Source organism: Schistocerca nitens, chromosome 4 (assembly GCF_023898315.1).
Source record: "Schistocerca nitens isolate TAMUIC-IGC-003100 chromosome 4, iqSchNite1.1, whole genome shotgun sequence".
NCBI lineage: Eukaryota > Metazoa > Arthropoda > Insecta > Orthoptera > Acrididae > Schistocerca > Schistocerca nitens.
The window spans coordinates 64,001,937-64,020,062 of record NC_064617.1 but is presented as its reverse complement, the minus strand read 5'-3'; the positions used below and the strand labels follow the sequence as shown (position 1 = coordinate 64,020,062).

General features: G+C 39.1%; 1 protein-coding gene across 1 annotated transcript in view; it reads left to right on the top strand.

Annotated features, from left to right (window-relative positions):
* The window catches only part of LOC126251447 (uncharacterized), a 516,817-nt gene that overhangs the window by 316,000 nt on the left and 182,691 nt on the right, over window positions 1–18,126 (top strand). The window contains exons 9-10 of the mRNA XM_049951875.1: window positions 1,455–1,594; window positions 10,738–10,897. Of these exons, the coding sequence (XP_049807832.1) occupies window positions 1,455–1,594; window positions 10,738–10,897 (300 nt within the window). The remainder of the gene's footprint in view (window positions 1–1,454; window positions 1,595–10,737; window positions 10,898–18,126) is intronic.

Here is an 18,126-nt window from a genome sequence, read left to right as displayed (position 1 = left end):
CAGTCCATTCTTCTTTGTAGAGAATACACCCAGAGAATCTCTTACGGGTACCACGACGTCGGCACGTTATGGAAACCTCCTTGTACAACATGTGATTCATGTTTTGTAAGACGTTAATTGCGTGGAAACAAGTGTTTTCATGCAAGATGGGGCAACACCTCATGTCATCGCCCAGTGACGGATCTGCTTCATGCAGCCTTCTACGAATGGGCTTTGTCCAGACGTTTTGCAGTGCATGGTCTGCTAGATCACCTGATCTGTGGCTTTTGGGTCTGGTATATGTAAAAGTAAGTGTTTACCAGGGAAAGTTTCGGTCTTCACCTGGCCACTATACCGGAACACGTTACTCAGATTGCCTCGGAACCGCTGAGAGCACCTGTTGATAGCGTCGTTTGATGGATACAGCGTGCTGTCGAGGTCTCCTGTGCTCATACTCGTATTGAACACACTCTGTAAGCGACAGTTAATAAAAAAAAATCAACAATATGGGTTTCTCACTTGTTTGATCACTTCTGACCATGTCCCGTTCCTAATCCATTAAATATGGAAACATTTCTATACGTCTTTTTCTCATTCACAGCGCCAGATGTGTATGTATATGTTAAAAAATGACGAAATTCCTCAAGTTGTATTAAGGTGTTGGTTTTATTGACAACTAGTTTCGATGTTTTAACAACACCGGAACTAGTTGCCAATAAAACCCCCACCTTAATAGAGCTGGAGAAATTTTGTTATTTTTTAACATATATTATACTAGCTGACCTCCCAAGTCGTGCGTTCCAATTATGGATCTACGAAGATTTGTATGTGGTGGCCAAATTGTAATTAATATTTTCCAGCGTAAAACGTCTTCCTATTAACGAATTAGAACTTTACCAAGTTTCGTACCATAATTACAACGCACACTGGATCTCAGTGAACAACTGAACATTGGTTGAAACCACCTGGTATTAAATCCCCCCCCCCCCCCCCTCAACGCCCCACCCCACCCCTCCAGCTTTTTCTGCCTATATATGAAGGCTAATCCCCGGAACTAGAATAGTGATTGTGTTAAGGTTCTCACTAATACTCTGATTCATGAGGACCGTTCGTTTATGTATTCCATAAATATTTAGTGCAAACTGACTGAACTATAATAAATTTCAGGTTCGTGAATGTAATTCATAAATATTTAGTGCATATTGGCTGAACTATAACGAACTGCAGTTCCCCGCTGCGATTTTCTGTCTGTATGTGAAGGCTATTCTCGGGGACTACTGCGAGCATTTTGATGTTGGCGGGGTAATGGCACAATCGACTCCTCGACACACGAGCGGCCGCCGAGCCTTTGATGCAAGGATCGCACGTCAAAAACATACCAAATGGCTCAGAAGCAGAAATTGTATTAATATTCCACTGACACGTAGATATATGTTATAATTATTTGTGTAATACTATCTGTGTAATGGTTGCAGTGTCTGGGGAAAAGAAGATGGACAAACTACTGGCTGCAGTTTGGGTGGTCGCCTTCGTGGTGCTGGAAGCCAGTACCAGAGTCGTAGGTGACTCCGCGTCGAAACCTCCCAACATCATCTTCATCGTTGGGGATGATCTGGTAACAGCTGCTGAAACAGATTTAATATTTTTGACCGTTTAACAAGCCCCAGTTTTGAACAACTTGTGTGTATAACAGCTACCCCACTCAGACTACAAATGGTGTACATGTGCATTCTTCAATAACACAGATCAACGAAAATATTGAAAGGTGGCTACACTGAGCCACAGCGCCAGAGATCGCGCTAGAGAGTATTGTTCCGCCGCCTCCACTGGCAGTGATTATTGAGAACTCGTAGTGGGCAGTGCTTTGGGAGAACTCGTGGTAGTCAGTGCTGAGATGTCGTAGTGAGGAGTGTTTGTTGAGATGAGCTAGTAGGCAGTGCTTGCTGAGATGTGATACTGAAACGTTCTTGTTGAGATGTGATAGTAGCGAGTGGGTGTGGAGAGATTGTAATGTCTAGAGTGCTTTTCATCAATATAAATTAAGGTAACAAACTACTTTTCTTTTCTTTCTCATTATTTCAATGTCCTGAATAATGCGTCATTACAGGTTCAGTCAACAAAGCATCTGGCTTGTGTTCTTGTATTGGAGTGTAATTCTGGTTTTCTTGAGTAATTATGGTATTTCTATTTTCTTTAATTAATTCAGTATAAATGATATTTAAAATTTCTTGTGTTGTTGAAGAAGAACCGTGCCAGATGCGTACGTTGAGTCATACTTCCACACACAGAACAGTTACACTTGTGCTTTGGTTTCGTAGGTTTTATAGTTGCTGGGGACTTAATTAATTAATTGTGTTAATGAAAATTTCCATTTCATTCTTTGTTGTTGTTCTATGCAGTCAGATTGCGTAATAATACTAGTCAGGGCCAACCGTTTACGAGACTGCGTAAACGGACAGACAGCTACTAAATCAAAAACTTAAAATTATTTTCATTCTATTTTAATTAAGCCCCCATGCAATATTAATTGTTACTTTTTGTTAGGCGATCCATATCTGATCACAGTCGTTGTCTAACAAGTACAGTTTCACCACATTGTGACTATACAATTATGCAGCACGTATATTTTATTGAAGTTTGTAGAAAAAACACTTCTTTCTTACACTAATATCACGTGACCTGTGATTAATATTTTGTTTCTTTCTTGGTAAGACATCTGACATGGTTATGTCTCTGTGAAGTGACCAACGTGAGTCTCGCATCATATTAGCTGCAGCAAAAATATACTGGGATTATTTTCTGTTACTTATGAGCATCCTCGAATGATACTCAAGTCTCCCGCTCAGTATAGTAATTATGGCAAGAAGTTGGAATCGAACATCAGTTTTCGAAAGTCAGGTCCAATAAGTAGGTCGTGGAATGTGGTCACTCTCAGGGAAATAGAATTTTCACTAAACCGTGGTTACTGATAGAAGCTTGCCACCTCAGCACTTCGAATCTTCATCTTACCAGTTATCACACTAGCTATTTCAAGTGAACATAAAAGCTTGCCGCTTCCGCATTCCAAATCTTCATATTATAAGGCGTGAGTCACACTATGTATTTTAAAGTAAAACAGAAAGTATTTAAGAAGAACTATCTACAGTTTCTGAAGGCCTACACAGTCATCACGTTTCCCTACCCAAGCGCCTAATGTGAGATGCTTCGCCACTTTTCCATTTAGTTTATTAATATAAAAACGATGTGGTATTTCGTTCCACTTTACCACTTGGAATGTTAATTTCCATAGGTCAGTTATGTAAATCCCTAAGATCACTTTTGTATTTTAAAAATATAATTAAAAAATTGTTCTTCTTGTTCTTCATCGAACTCGCTTCTTAAGCTTCTCGTAATGTTGTTGTCACGTCCTACGTCCCTACTTTTTCCTAGAACTTTTCTCTGCAGCACATTGTGAGGAATATTTAATTGCTTTTCTTCTGCAAAAAACGGCGTGTTACGATTATTCATCGCCTCAATCGCATTTTCTATTGCGACAATATCCCATGTTCGTGGCCCTGACTTCCGGACTATTTTCTGTGCACCTTGATGTTCTAGTGTATGAAACAGTATCAAGCAGATGCAGCAGACATCTTTAAATCGGATTCTTGTACTACGCCAAATGTAACAGAACAGCGGTGGTTTCCTATAATTAAATAATTAATTCAAAACCATCATAAAGTGACCGAACTGCGGATGATAACTTTCTATATAAAAGAATTTAGAATCAAACTGTAAATTATGTGTGCTACATGGAAGTAACTATCACTCATTGGGGAAGATTCTGTTAAAACATTGCAATTATAAAGAAGATCAGTCTAAGTATAAATAAGATAACATGAATAATAGAAATGATTTTCTCCACATCAGAAGTCTGAAAATCAGAAAAATCGGAAGAAGCTTCTTCTGTCAAACTCACTGACAACAATGGTGCTGCACAGTGAAGTAGTATGACCCCTTCTCTGCAGGTAGCAGCACTGTTCAGGACAGAACATAAGCGGTGATCACTTTTCCCTCCCTGGCCACTTTAACGCACCTTCCCCTATAGATGATTAAACCTTTATCCATCATTCGCTAATGCAGGGACAGACCGTTGCATGAGTCCATATGAGACAGTTGAAGTGGTACCAGTAGAGACATTTTTATGTACCACAAATTCTTAAGCAAGACTTTCTTTTAATCTGCATTCAGTAAACTTACTAAACCTCAGACATGCCGTAATGCTGTCATACTACCTCTAAACAATAAGAGATTCACTGTACGCAGCAGCAAAAATCGAGTTTTCGTGGGGTTTTCGTGCTCAGCTCTTTCCTCTTTATGAATCAGTGGAAACGATACGAAAAATTAAAATCTGGAAGATAGAACGCGGATTGCAAGATCTTACCGAGTACTGAGACCTGATACCGCATCTACATGCGCTTTTAGTGCGTGAGTCCAAAAAGAAAATGGATACCATCTCGCGGTGCTACAATAGTGGATTATAGCATTGTTAACGCTGTTGTAACTTTTACAGCAGTCCTTAATTGAAGCAATCAATGCAGTTATTTGTCTGTACGTTCGATAAATTGGACACACTGTTTCATTATTTTCCAAGTTGCTATACAAAGTCAACTTTAGTGCTGGTTTTCTTTTATCGTACCATTTGAATCGTGCTCCACGTAGTTTGGCTAGTATTAGGTTTAGCGCTGAGAGTAATTGGTTTTCACGACGAATGAAAAAGTCTTTGTTTCGACGTGCGGGCAATTTCTATAGCCTTTTACAGTCGAAATATTAAAAAGGAATTAGATTTCCTCTGTCTCTCTCTCACTGCTATCTGTCTGTTACGTGTTGTTTTAGAACTATTAATTACAGTCTGCAGTGAAAGTTATCGGATAACGCAGGATAACTAGTACAAACGATAAAACTATCAATAGCTGCATTTGATGTGCTACGTTGTTCGTCAGACAGATAAATTAGCAACACAATAGGCTAGGAGCCATCAGTTTAAGTAAATTCTTTTGATATGAAGGTCATTAAATGATTAATAGGCTTTGCAAATTTTATCTTTTTAAGCCACATGGAACTGGGTACATTACACTGTAATAATCTATTTTCGAGATATTAATGTTTGATTCAAATTAGCTCTAATACTAGTAAATAAATGATTGGAATGGAAAATAACCTTACGAAATTGAAAAACTGAGTCTTTAAATTAGATCTTGCGTCAACACGGCCAAATGATCTACAGCCGCATAGTAAGTTATAGGTCCCTCAAACTCATAATCTAATTTGTATCTGCATGTGGCCCAACGGAAAAGATCATTTAGGTATGCTCATCATTGAAAAAAACATTTAATTCTGGTGCTTAGGAAATTGACAAGTCAAAAATAATGTGGTACATGTGGTGCCATGGAAGGATACTGAAAATTGGATTGTCTGTTAAGAAATGATGATGTTTTCCGAAGAATCGATCAGGATAGAGGTAGTCGGAAAAAACAGACAAGGAGAAGGGACTGTATGATAGGACATGTGGTAAGTTATCAAGGAATGACTTCGATATTAATAAAGCAATGGTTCGCAAATTGGAGTTAAGAACCATGAAGTGGTAAACTGAAAATTTTTGAGCTGTAGAAACCAAGAGTGTTGCCTTGTGTCTGAATCACGAAACTAGATTTTAGAGATCGTCATTATTGTCATAAGGATAATAAAACTCTTATATTGATTACACAAGACCAAAACTAACTTTTTTAAAATACTGTCATTAATGCGTTACACGATGCGGTAAAGGCTGTAGCTTGTGGAATGAAGGTATGATCGTTATCTTCTTCACGTATTGACTCCTACATACATACTTTGTTGCAATGTACCGTGCATCGACAACAGCAAACGTGAGACACGTGATAAATGCTAAACTTCTCGCGGAAATTCCTTCTCCAAGTTCTGGGTAGTTCCTGAAATAGACGAAAAAAGTGCTTCTTTGCACACTTTGAAACAGATAAACGAATTAACTGACAACGCAAAACAACAGTATCTGCATAATGGCTATCGTAGCGTTATTATTGTTAGTTACTATCATCGGTGGCAATGGCCAGTGTGAATTTCCATCAGTTCAGAGGTAATGGATGCAGACATCAAGTGATTTACGAATAATCAGTATAGTGCACGCATTTTCACTTGGTTGATTTTAAATTGGAGTGCAGGGTTTGGGTGAAGAAAATGTAGCTAGGTTCAGAGGAAGTGCGGTTTGTAACTAGTGTCTAGACTTTTTGTGTGGATATTTAGCTTCCTTTTTCTGAGTAGCAGTCAATGTACTAGGAATTGATTAATCATTCATTCTAACACACACTAATCGAACTCAACATGTAAATAGAAGCGTGACATTCAAGATTCATGGAGGCAAAAGTAAAATTTTGACTATAATAGCAGTGGAAAGAAAAATAGGGAAGTCAATGGAGTTGCAGCCTAACTTATGATATATTATGATATACACCAAATATAAAAAATGGTTTTTGGCAGTAACAAACTATTGTCTCAAGGATTAGTTATTTCTTGATTTAAAAATACGGCTTCAAAAAATTAAATATCTGTTGTCTTTCGTCACCTGAAAAATATGTGTTCATTCCAAAGTTTAATTAGGTACTGACGTCGGGGACGAAGGTGTGTGCGTTGAAGGGGGGGGGGGCAATGGGAAGGTACTACATGATATCTCATTATACTGAGCTGTAACCGTCTAAGAAGGCTGGGATCCATTGTACTAGAGGGTAAAACACGGTATGGGAAGATAAAGATTGGAGAATTCGCAACAAATAATTGAGAACGTTAGGTTTAAGTGCTGGATGAAGATGGTGCCTCAGCAGAGGACGTCGTGACGGGCCACATCAAACCACTGAAAGTATGACGATCCCAAAAGAAATTACTAGTGGTCCCGGCGGCTTCAGCAACTCGGCAGAGCCTGCGGCTAACAACGAATGAATCAGTGAATGGCTGTTTAACACACACATACAAATTTATAATAAACACGCCCTTCGCTGCAGAAGTTAATCATGCAATTGGTCTCCAGACAATGCATAGTATTTATCATCGTAAATACACAGCCCATCGGTATACAGGAGAAACTTAACTGCTCTACCCTAATGACCAGCTGTCTCCGTCAGTAGCCGTCTGGATGTGAAACTACATGAAACATCACACTGACGTGAATTGTCTTACACGTATAACATTCGTATAAATTTCAGTTAAAACAAAATAAACGAAGTATCTCAATTTTACTGTATACTATGTATTGCGAGAAGGTATTTACCGTGATGTTTCCTTCTCCTTTTTTTTGTACCGGTGGAAAAGAGAATCTCAGAAACTTAGATTCCTCACGGATATGCGTCCAACGCCTTAATCAAGGAGTCACCTCAACGAGGTATTTGGGAAACGTAACAAAGATCAGTAGGTTTGGCACTACACTATATCTTGTTCCGGCTCTTTCTCAATATCATTTATACGATACCGGAACAAAATACTTATGCAGAATCACTCTGCGTTCAACAGGAAGTTGAATTTTATCTGTAATCATCGGCTTAACTTCCCTCTCGGTATAGCCCAGCTGTTTCTCTCTTCCTAACCTTCAGTGCACCAGTATGTCACACTGTCATCCTTGCCTGTTTCTAATTTATTTCCTCAACCTCATCTGTTAACCTTTCTCACTCTTCTCCAGGTCAGTCAGTTTCATTTATCGTTGCTGACTTGAAATTTTCAAAGAGATTATAACAGTCAACTCTTTCAAAAGCCTACGAATGCCATAAACGGAGGTTCGCCTTTCCTTAACGTGTCATCTAAGATAATTCGTAGGGTCAGTATCACCTCGTGTGTTCCTACATTTCTCCGGAATTCATACTGATCTTCCCCGAAGTAGCCTTCTACTAGCTTTCCATTCTTCTGTAAAGAATTTATGCTAATATTTTGCAGCCATGACTTCTTAAACCGATAGTTCGGTAACTTTCACACCTGCCAGCAACTGCTTTCTCTGTAATTGGAGTTATTACATTCTTCTGGAAGTCTTATGGTATTTCTCTGTCTCATACATCTTGCACACCAGGTGGAAGAATTTTATTACGGCTGGTTCTCCCAAGGCTATCAGTAGTACTGACAGAATATCATCTGTTCCCTTGTATCGACTTAGATCTCTCAGAGCTCTGTAAAATCCATCTTCTATTATCCCATATCCCATCTCATCTTCATCTACGTCCACTTCCCTTTCTAATATTGCCTTCAAAAGCGTTTCTCTTGCATACACCCTCATATATTCCTTCCACCTTTCACCTTTCCATTTTTGTACTTAGGTACGGCTTTCCATCAGAGCCTTTGATATTCATACAACCGACGCTCTTTTCTTCAAAGGCATCTTTAATTTTCATAGACGCTGATTCTACCATTCCCCTACTGAAATATTCTTCTAAATCCTTACATTTGTTCTATAGCCATTCTTGCTTAGCCGTTTTGCACTTCCTGTGAATCTCATTTTTAAGGTCTTTGCATTCCCTTTACCCTGATTCACTTCTTGCATTTTTGTATTTTCTCCTTTCAACAATAAAATTCAGTATTTCTTGTGTTATCCAAGAATTTGTATTAGGCTTTATCTTTTCATCTATTTGATCCTCTGCTGCCTTCGTTATTTCATGTATTAAAGCTATCCATTCTTATTCTGCTGTATTCCTTTCCCCTGTTCTAGTCAGTCGTTGTGTAGTGCTCCCTCTGAAACTCTTAGCAACCTCTGGTTCTTTCGACTTATCCAGCTATCATCTCTTTAATTTCCTAACTTTTTGCAATTTATTCAGTTTTAATGTACAGTTTGTAACGAATAAATTGAGGTTGTAGTCCACATCTGCCCCTGGTAATCTCGTACAGCTTAGTATCTGGTTCCTTAATATCTGTCTTACCATTAGATAATCAATCTGAAACTTTCCGGCGTCTCTAGGTGTTTTGCAGGTATAGAACCTTCTTTTATAACTCTTAAACCAAGTGTTAGCGATGATTAAATTGCGCTCCGTGAAAAACTCTACCAGGCAGCTTCCACCTTCATTTCTTTCTCCTAGTCAATATTCACCTACTATTTTTTCTTCTCTTCGTTTTCCTTCTATCGAATTCCAGCCCTACATAGTACTTATATTTTCGCCTCCCTTTACTATTTGAACTATTTCTTTTATCTCGTCATTCATTTGTTCAATCTCTTCATCGTCTGCAATGGTAATTGACATATAAACTTGTGCTATTGAGCTGGGTGTGAGCTACGTGTCTGTCGTGGCTACAATAATGAGTTCGCTTTGCAGTTCATGGTAACTTACTCGCTTTTTTATTTTCTCATTCATTATTAGGTCTACTCATCTGTTACTCCCAATTGATTTTGTATTTATAACCATGTATTCGCCTTACCAGAAGTCCTGTTGCTCCCGCCACCAAATTTCACTAATTCTCTCTACATCTAACTTCAAACGATCCATTTCCATCTTTCAACTTTGTAACCTGCATTCTTCTATTAAGGGATCTAACATTCCTCGCTCCGATCCGTAGAATGCCATTTTTGCTTCTCCTAGTGAGGACATCCTCCTGAGTAGTACCAGAACAGAAATTCGAATTGGGGGACTATTTTAGCTCCGGAATATTTTACTCAAGATGGCGCCATTACCATTTGACAACACAGGAGAGCTTTATGCCGTCCGGAAAAATTACGGCTGTAGTTTCCCCTTGCTTTCAGCCGTTAGCAGTACCAGCACAACAAGATTTTTTTGGTTGATGTTACAAGGCCAGATCAGTCAATCACCCATGTGCAGCACGTACATTACTGAAAAGGCTGTTGCCCCTCGACAGGAACCACACATTTGTCTGGCCCCTAAACAGATACCCCTCCGTTGCGGTGGCACCTACTGTAAAATTATCTGTATCGTTGAGGCCCGCAACCCACTCCACCGACGGCAAGGTCCATTGTTCATGTGGGAAAGTGCGGTCACTCCCCATATTCGACGAAAGTGAAGTGAAGAAAATACTTTGCACAATATTAAATAGACTTAAATTCTACGGATCGGAGCGAGGAATGTTTTATCCCTTAATAGAGAAGGTAGGTTACAAAATTTAAGAAGGGAAATGGATCGGTTGAAGTTAGATGTAGTGCGAGTTAGTGAAATTCGGTGGTGGAAGTAACAGGACTTCTGGTAATGCGAATATAGGGTTGTAAATACAAAATCAAATGGGAGTAACGGAGCAGTAGGCTAAATAATGAATAAGAAAATAAAAAAAGCTGGTAAGTTATTATGAACTGCATAACGAATGCAATATTGTAGCCAAGATAGACACGAAGCTCACACCGAGCACAATAGTACAAGTTTATATGCCAACTACCATTGCAGACGATAAAGAGATTGAAGAAATGAATGACGAGATAAAAGAAATAGTTCAAACAGTAAAGGGAGACGAATGCATTACCTTTATTATTGCCATTGTTTTTTACTGATGATGGAATACACATTGTTGTGGCCACTTACACAAGGTGGCTGGACAGATGAAACACAGGTCCCGTAGGTCCTAAATTTCGATGAGTAATCTACATGCTATGGTGAAATGCTCAGTACCACTGTAGTTTAGTTTTATAGGTCGATATACTAACAGTTGAGAAATTAGATCCAAAAATCTTAAATTAACACGACAGAGATTTGAGTACAAACTGAAGTACTGAAGGACTTTTGCAATTATTTTTCACAGGGATGGAACGACGTGAGCTTCCATGGGTCGGACCAGATCCCGACGCCAAATATCGACGCCTTGGCCTACCACGGTGTGATCCTCAACAGCCACTACGTACAGCCCGTGTGCACGCCGTCGAGAGCTGCCCTCATGACTGGGAAGTACCCCATTCGCACGGGTGCGTCTAGTCCAGATCCGCATCTACGCACTTACTCCACAAGTGGCCTTACGATGCGTAGCGGAGGGTGCTTCGTGTACCACTGTCAGTCCTCGCACTCCCGTGCAACCTTTTGCTCTTCCAGTTGCCAATAGAGCTCGGGTAAAACTGTTACGTACTACACCCTTACTGAGATACCTAAATGAAGCCGAGCACTTTCGGCAGCCTTCAACACTAACCCTTCCAACGGCGATGACTCTCTCTAACTTTGTCGTCAGCCTCACTATAAAGTGTTGACCTCACAGAGACCAGAGTCATTCACGAACTATGACTGATCAGACCCTATGTACCGCAACCACTCTTTTGCCATGTCCGCAGCTCGGGTCTAGGGCCATGCGTTTCTGCCTCGGAATCACGGGGTCCCAGATTCGATTCTCGGCCGTGTTGGCGAGTTTCTCTGCCTGGGGATTAGGTGCTTGTGTTGCCCTCATCAATTCATCTTCATTTGTGGGAGTGACTAGATTGGATTGCGCAAAGAAAATGGACTGTGTAAAAATTGGGACTTTGTACTGGCGCTGATGACCGCGCAGTTGAGCGCCCCATAAACCAAACATCATCATCATCATCATCAACATCGCCACAGCCCGTTATCCACAAAGATATAATCATTGCGGCTACGACAGCTGCATTCTCTCATTCCCCTTCAACCAAATAATGAGTGATACAGAGCTTACCTATCTGCCCATCACTAAACAATCCGTCGCATCGTCCCTTATTTTCGATGTCAGAGTGGGGAACTTAACCTTCTAAATCCAGGCAGACATCAAAAACCAAATTTCAAACTAAATGAATATAACTCAATATTCTGGTGGAGTACGGGACTACGGCTGTTCAATGTTCAATAAAAACGACCCCAATCTCCGTTGTATAGGTTTATTTCTAGGCAACCAGTTTCGACGTTACACTACGTCATCTACAGGCCTCAACTTCTCCAGTCTAGTAACCTTCGTGTTACAAATACAGCAGTGCCTTTAACTGGTCTCGTAATAGCTATTACGGGCATACGTGTCCGCTGGACAACAGTCAGCAACTGTCACACCATACATTTAGGGGTTTAATGACGCTAATAATACTTTAATAAAATTCCTCAAGAACGTACAAAATGATCTAATTACACTTAAACTAAAACTGAAAATAAGGGTACCTAATACACGTATAAAAGTTCCTTCGGAAATAAACATACATAAAAAGACAATGTAAAAAGGGAATGTAAACAATAAGAACAAATAGAATGAATGAAGCTTCTTTTAAAACATATTCTGAAGCTACAATTAAGTTACAAAAATTGAACATCTGGCAAACATTCCTTATTTATTCTCCATGAAGCGAAGGTCAGAATTCAGTCTATTCATTTCTCTATCAGAATTATCAAGTAGACACTGGAATACGGCGATAACACGAAAGTCTGAAAACACTTTAAGAATGAAGACTAACTACAAACGACATGTCAGTATAAATTAAGAATGAAGCTATCATTAAACTTAACCCTATTACATGAATGGCCAGCAATTCCTGGATTCGTACCTTAACTCCTGAGTTGCTAAAACCTTGCTAAGTGTCAGTAACATATTTTGCATACCTCACTAATTTCATAGAGAAAAATTTTCAGTAGTATCTCTCGATTTGTAGACAAAGTATTGATAGCACAAAAGCAAGGAGTGAGATTAATATGTTGCGTTCACCCACAGACATTATAACACTATCTTGCCGTGAAACAAGTTTATGTTACCCTCTGAGAGGATTTAGAAATTTTGACCGCCCGTGTATCTAATGAATAAAGGTATCGGACTATAGTTTTGAATATGGTGAAAATAACAGAAAAATTAAACGGACTTTAACTTTAGGAGTTAATGGAAGTGGTATAATTCATATGTGAATGAAAAAATGAACGGTCGCCAGCCCAATTAGGCACATTAATTTGGATATATATGTTTAAGAGAATTGAACATGGGTTATTAAAGTTACTTTCGTTGACATTTCCCTCTGAAAAGTGCACAGGATACAAACTGGCACAGGGCACTCTGAGCTGTGAGTAGCAGCAGTTACCAATAATGCACACACCAGTAATCACAGAAGGAAAATTTGCACCAAGCTCGTACTAATAACAGCTACATCATTACTTAAACCAATACTGAAATGTTGCTGCATGAAGTGCAGAACTAAATTCGGACATGGGGGGGCTTCTTTCTTAACTGACATGAAAAAATACAAATAAAGATAAATAATTTCATAAACACGCTGTTTATACTCCTCTACATATATCAGTTTTCCTTGGCAGCAGTCACAGTCCAATTATCCCCCTAATATGTAAAGAACATGATGGGGCCTATTAAACTAGCGTAGTGTCACTAGTCAAGCTGTATGATTACTTCAGTTGAAAAGACTAATTCAAATAAAGCTAATCCTTCACTTCTCTTGAAGTCGTTCGTAATTTACTTTTCAAGGCAATAAATTTCAACACTGAGCTTAATTAACTTTAAAAAAAGGAACGATTCATGATAGAAATCAAGGCCACACTATTTTTAAAATGAGCTTATCTCATCTGCCTTTCTTTACCACATGTGAAGCAGGTATTTTAGACAGTAACGTTCACACAAACTGGCACTGTATTCCTGCAAAATATCACTTTGCATTAAACTAAGAGTACTTTAGGAAAATCCTATCTAACTTCACTTTTGTGGTTTTAACTATAACTTTTACTACTCATTTTACATTTGATAAAAAAAAATCGCTTTGAAACACTTGAATGCAAAAATTGTTCATTTAAAACAGGATAGTCGCTTTTAGCAGCACTTGGATGAGGACCCCGGAGAGGTTCGTGATCAGGATAGAAAATATGGTTCCAGACACATATTTGGATTATTATTAAAGCCACACTCAACTTAGCTGGTCCATGCCCATATACATAGCCGGATGCATGAGATTAGTAAAGCAGTGACGAAGTTTTGGTGGCAATCGACATGACTGTACTAACGGTCCTTGATATTCGAATGCTCTATAAAATCTCTTCTTGGCGTCGGATTTTCAACATATTAGAGCCATTCCTTTTTGCCGAAAATACCAAATAATAGCCAGACCCACATGCGAGGCAAAAATCCTTTGCAAAGCAGCTTGCAATTGGCTCTCTTGGTACCATCGAAGTGTACTGTGCTACGGCTAGCCACACACTGCGTACTGTTCACACCAAGGAACCGCACAGTTCGACCGCCAAAACCACCTTCTACCTGACGCAATGCCACATCCGTTGTGGAGGCACTTCACTACATCTTTTGTATATAACAAATACAAGTGCCCTAAGCACGAACCAGCTTCGAATAAACATTGTGTTTTTTATAAACATACATATAAAAAATATCATTTTAAGAAATCATTTTGCTCTTTTATATATATATATATATATATATATATATATATATATATATATATATATATATATATATATATATAAAACTCTAATATTGCTGTCACAAGTCAATGACTTTAACTAACACAGAATACAGACTCCATAATTGCAGATGCACAGTTGCATAATATAAACCTACTTCTCATCGATATAAGCGTTACAACATCTTAAAATTGGGTACCTTAATTGAGCCATCACATTAGATACAGGGTGGCGCACGCTATGTCTGACCATTTTGTTTTTGACTCAACACTTTATTCTCAAGATAAACTCAAAGGAATATTTAATAACATGTAAAATACTCTGTGGGGAATTGTTATAACTCAGCTCAAGCTCAGTATGTCCACCATTTTGATTCCTAACTTCCTACGGACAATCACTGATGTTGGCGATTTCATTGCAAGCTTCAAGAATAAGCTCTGAACTCAATTATAAAGCTGCTACATCGATATATCGACATAAATGACGATATTTTATCTAAGGATATCTATCGATATTTTTATTTTATATTTTTTCATAATTTTCGGTAAATATTTGAAGTTGTTCTTTTGAAATTGTAATAGAACATAAATTTACTGTCACTGTGTAAAGGAGTCTTACTACTTGTTGTGCTTTCATCATGTCTAGTTGTTCTCTTTGAATGTGTGAAGCAAGTATAGGTGACACAAGAGGAGAAGTCCGATTGTACTGGGGGTGACGGTGTGAATGGGATAACAAGATTTCCTATGTGAAGAAATAGCACACCAGTTGCGTTAAGAAACAATTTTTATCGCAAGTAATTTGCTACTTCTGCACATCGGCATTCTTCAAAAACAGTTGCTGAAAATGACGAACGAAATACTAAATAACTAGATTGGTCATTACAGTGGATGGAGCCGTGTGAGGAGAAACGCTGACGCAATCGGCGCTCGGCGCCATCTACAGAAACTGCAATGTCTGGCTTCAGTACGCAGTTTTGACACTACAACTGCTAGGTCACTAGCATTGGCAGAAATGGAAAGACAGGGAAGCCGACATTAAGGGTTCCGGACAAATCCGATACGTGACGAAACAGAACGACGGACCCATAGGACGCCTTTTATTGTGCCATTTACGTGCAGTTACCATTTTTAGTAACGCGGTTGTCGCCAAGAGCGAAAGTGCTTTGTTTTCGTTTCAGTTTGGTTCAAATGGTTCAAATGGCTCTGAGCACTATGGGACTCAACATCTTAGGTCATAAGTCCCCTAGAACTTAGAACTACTTAAACCTAACTAACGTAAGGACATCACACACATCCATGCCCGAGGCAGGATTCGAACCTGCGACCGTAGCTGTCCCGCGGTTCCGGACTGCAGCGCCAGAACCGCACGGCCACCGCGGCCGGCATTTCAGTTTGGCTCTACGGGAGATAGGCAGGCTTCTAGCATGTTGATGTATAGAATATCTAATAACAAATCAATTCTTCAATATATACAGCTTTAAAGACGGTAGTATATTTACATTGTGCAGCCGATATTTTTATAGGCTGGTCCGTAGATACTTTATCGTCGATATGTCGATACATTTCCACGATATATTGAGTCGGATATTGATGCATCTTTTAAGTATCGATATATCTGACACGCTATATTAAAAAAAAAAAAAGCAACAGCCCTACTCCATTAAATCATGTGAACTTCTCAGAAAAATTGTTTCCTTTTAGTTAGCACCAGAAAAAGAAGTGACGTCGGTGGAGGCCCGAAGTACTGCCGGGGGGGGGGGGGGGGGGAGGTAGAGCGGAGGGAGCGGCAAAATTGTTCTTCAATGAAACGACCTTGAAAATTGAGTGACATGACCCGCATATCGAAACGCCCGTGCTCCATCTTACATCAAACATTGCTTGTTGAAGTGCAACGCAGAAGCAAGAAGCTGTGGAACGTAGTTATTGCGGAGCATGCTTAAATAACGGCACTCTTCATAGTTTTCTCAAAGAAAAAGGGTCCAATAAGTTCTGGTCAGATGACTACAGGGTAATACCAACAGCAGCTGAAAATAGTATAAAGCGAGTAGAATTTGTATGAATAGAAAGGTAGGGCAGAGAGTATGTTACTGTGAACAGTTCAGTGATAGGATTATTCATATCAGGATCGACAGTAAACCACCATCGAAAATGATAATTCAGGTACATATGCCGACGTCATGAGCTGAAGATGAAGAGAGAGAGAAAGTATATGAGGATATTGAAAGGGTAATACAGCTCGGAAAGGGACCTGAAAATCTAATAGTCATGGGGTACTGGAATGCAGTTGTAGGGGAAGGAGCAGAATAAAGAGTATATGGGCTTGTAACATGGAATGAGAGAGGAGAAACACTAATAGATTTCTGTAAGAAATTTTTGCTAGTAATAACGAATAGTCTGTTAAAGAATCAGAAGAGGAGAAGGTAGATTTGGAAAAGGTCAGGGGATGCTGGAAGATTTCAGTTAGATTACATCATGGTCAGATAGAGATTCCGAAAACAGATGCTGGATTGCAAGGCGCACCGAGGGGGAGATGTAAACTCAGATCACAATGTAGTGGTGATGAAGAGTGGACTGGAGTTTAAGAGATTAGTGAGGAGAAATCAATAGGCAAAGAAGTGGGTGCGGAAGTACTAAGGAATGGCGAGATACGCTTGAAGTCCTCTAAGGCTATAGTTATAGTAATATGAATAGCTCATTAGGTAGTACATTTCTAAAAAGAACAATCACAGATATGGGAGAGATAAAGATTGGTACAAGAAAGGCAACGGCAAAGAAACTGTGGGTAACAGAAGAAATACTTCAGTTGATCGATTAAAGAAGGATATACAAAAATGGTCACGGAAATTTAATAATATTGATGTACAAGTCACTGAGGAATGACATAAATAGGAAGTGCAGGGAAGCTAATACGAAATGGCTGCAGCTAAAATGCGAAGAAATTGGAAAAGAAATGATTTTTGGAAGGACTGATTCAGTATATAGGAAAGTCAAAACAACCTCCGGTGAAATTAAAAGCAAGGGTAATGACATTAAGGGTGCAACGGTCGTTCCACTTGTAAATGCACAGGAGAGAGCGAATAGGTAGAATGGGTACATTGAAGATTTGTCTGATGTGATACAAGAAAAAACAGGAGTCGATTTAGGAGATATAGAGGATCCAGTATTAGCATCAACATTTTATAGAGCTTAACAGGACTTAAGAACAAATAAGGCAGAAGGGATAGATAACATTGCATTAGAGTTTCTGAAGTCACTGGGGCAAGTGGTAACAAAACGACTATTCATATTGGTGTGTAAGATGTATGAGTCTGGCGACTTACCATCTGACTTCCCAAATAGTGTGCCGATCGATACAACTAATTACAGCTACGAAGACTAGTAATTCGAGAGTGCGAACAAACCTTATACACTGGGACGATTTCATAAATTAGTATGTAACGCATTTCATCACTTTCGCTCTTGAACTTTTGGTAAAACACGCGTATCAAGTAAGTAAAAGCCTACTTCCAGTTTTTCAGCTGATGATGCAAAACGTGGTCGAAACACTCGCAGAATACACTGAGAACTTGACGTGTCCGACGAACTGGTAAATTTGTCGTAGATGTATCATTACAGACTTTCAGTTATTATACGGAAGCGAGAAACTCCAATTACTGATTAGGAACAAAATGTTGGTTTCATAAATTAACCGCGGAAATTGTCAGAAAAGACAAAAGTTAAAAATTATGACGTTTAGTTGTTCAGGTTTATAAATAAAATATGAAAAAACTGAACTATCTATAAATCCAGAAAAATCTGTTAACGAC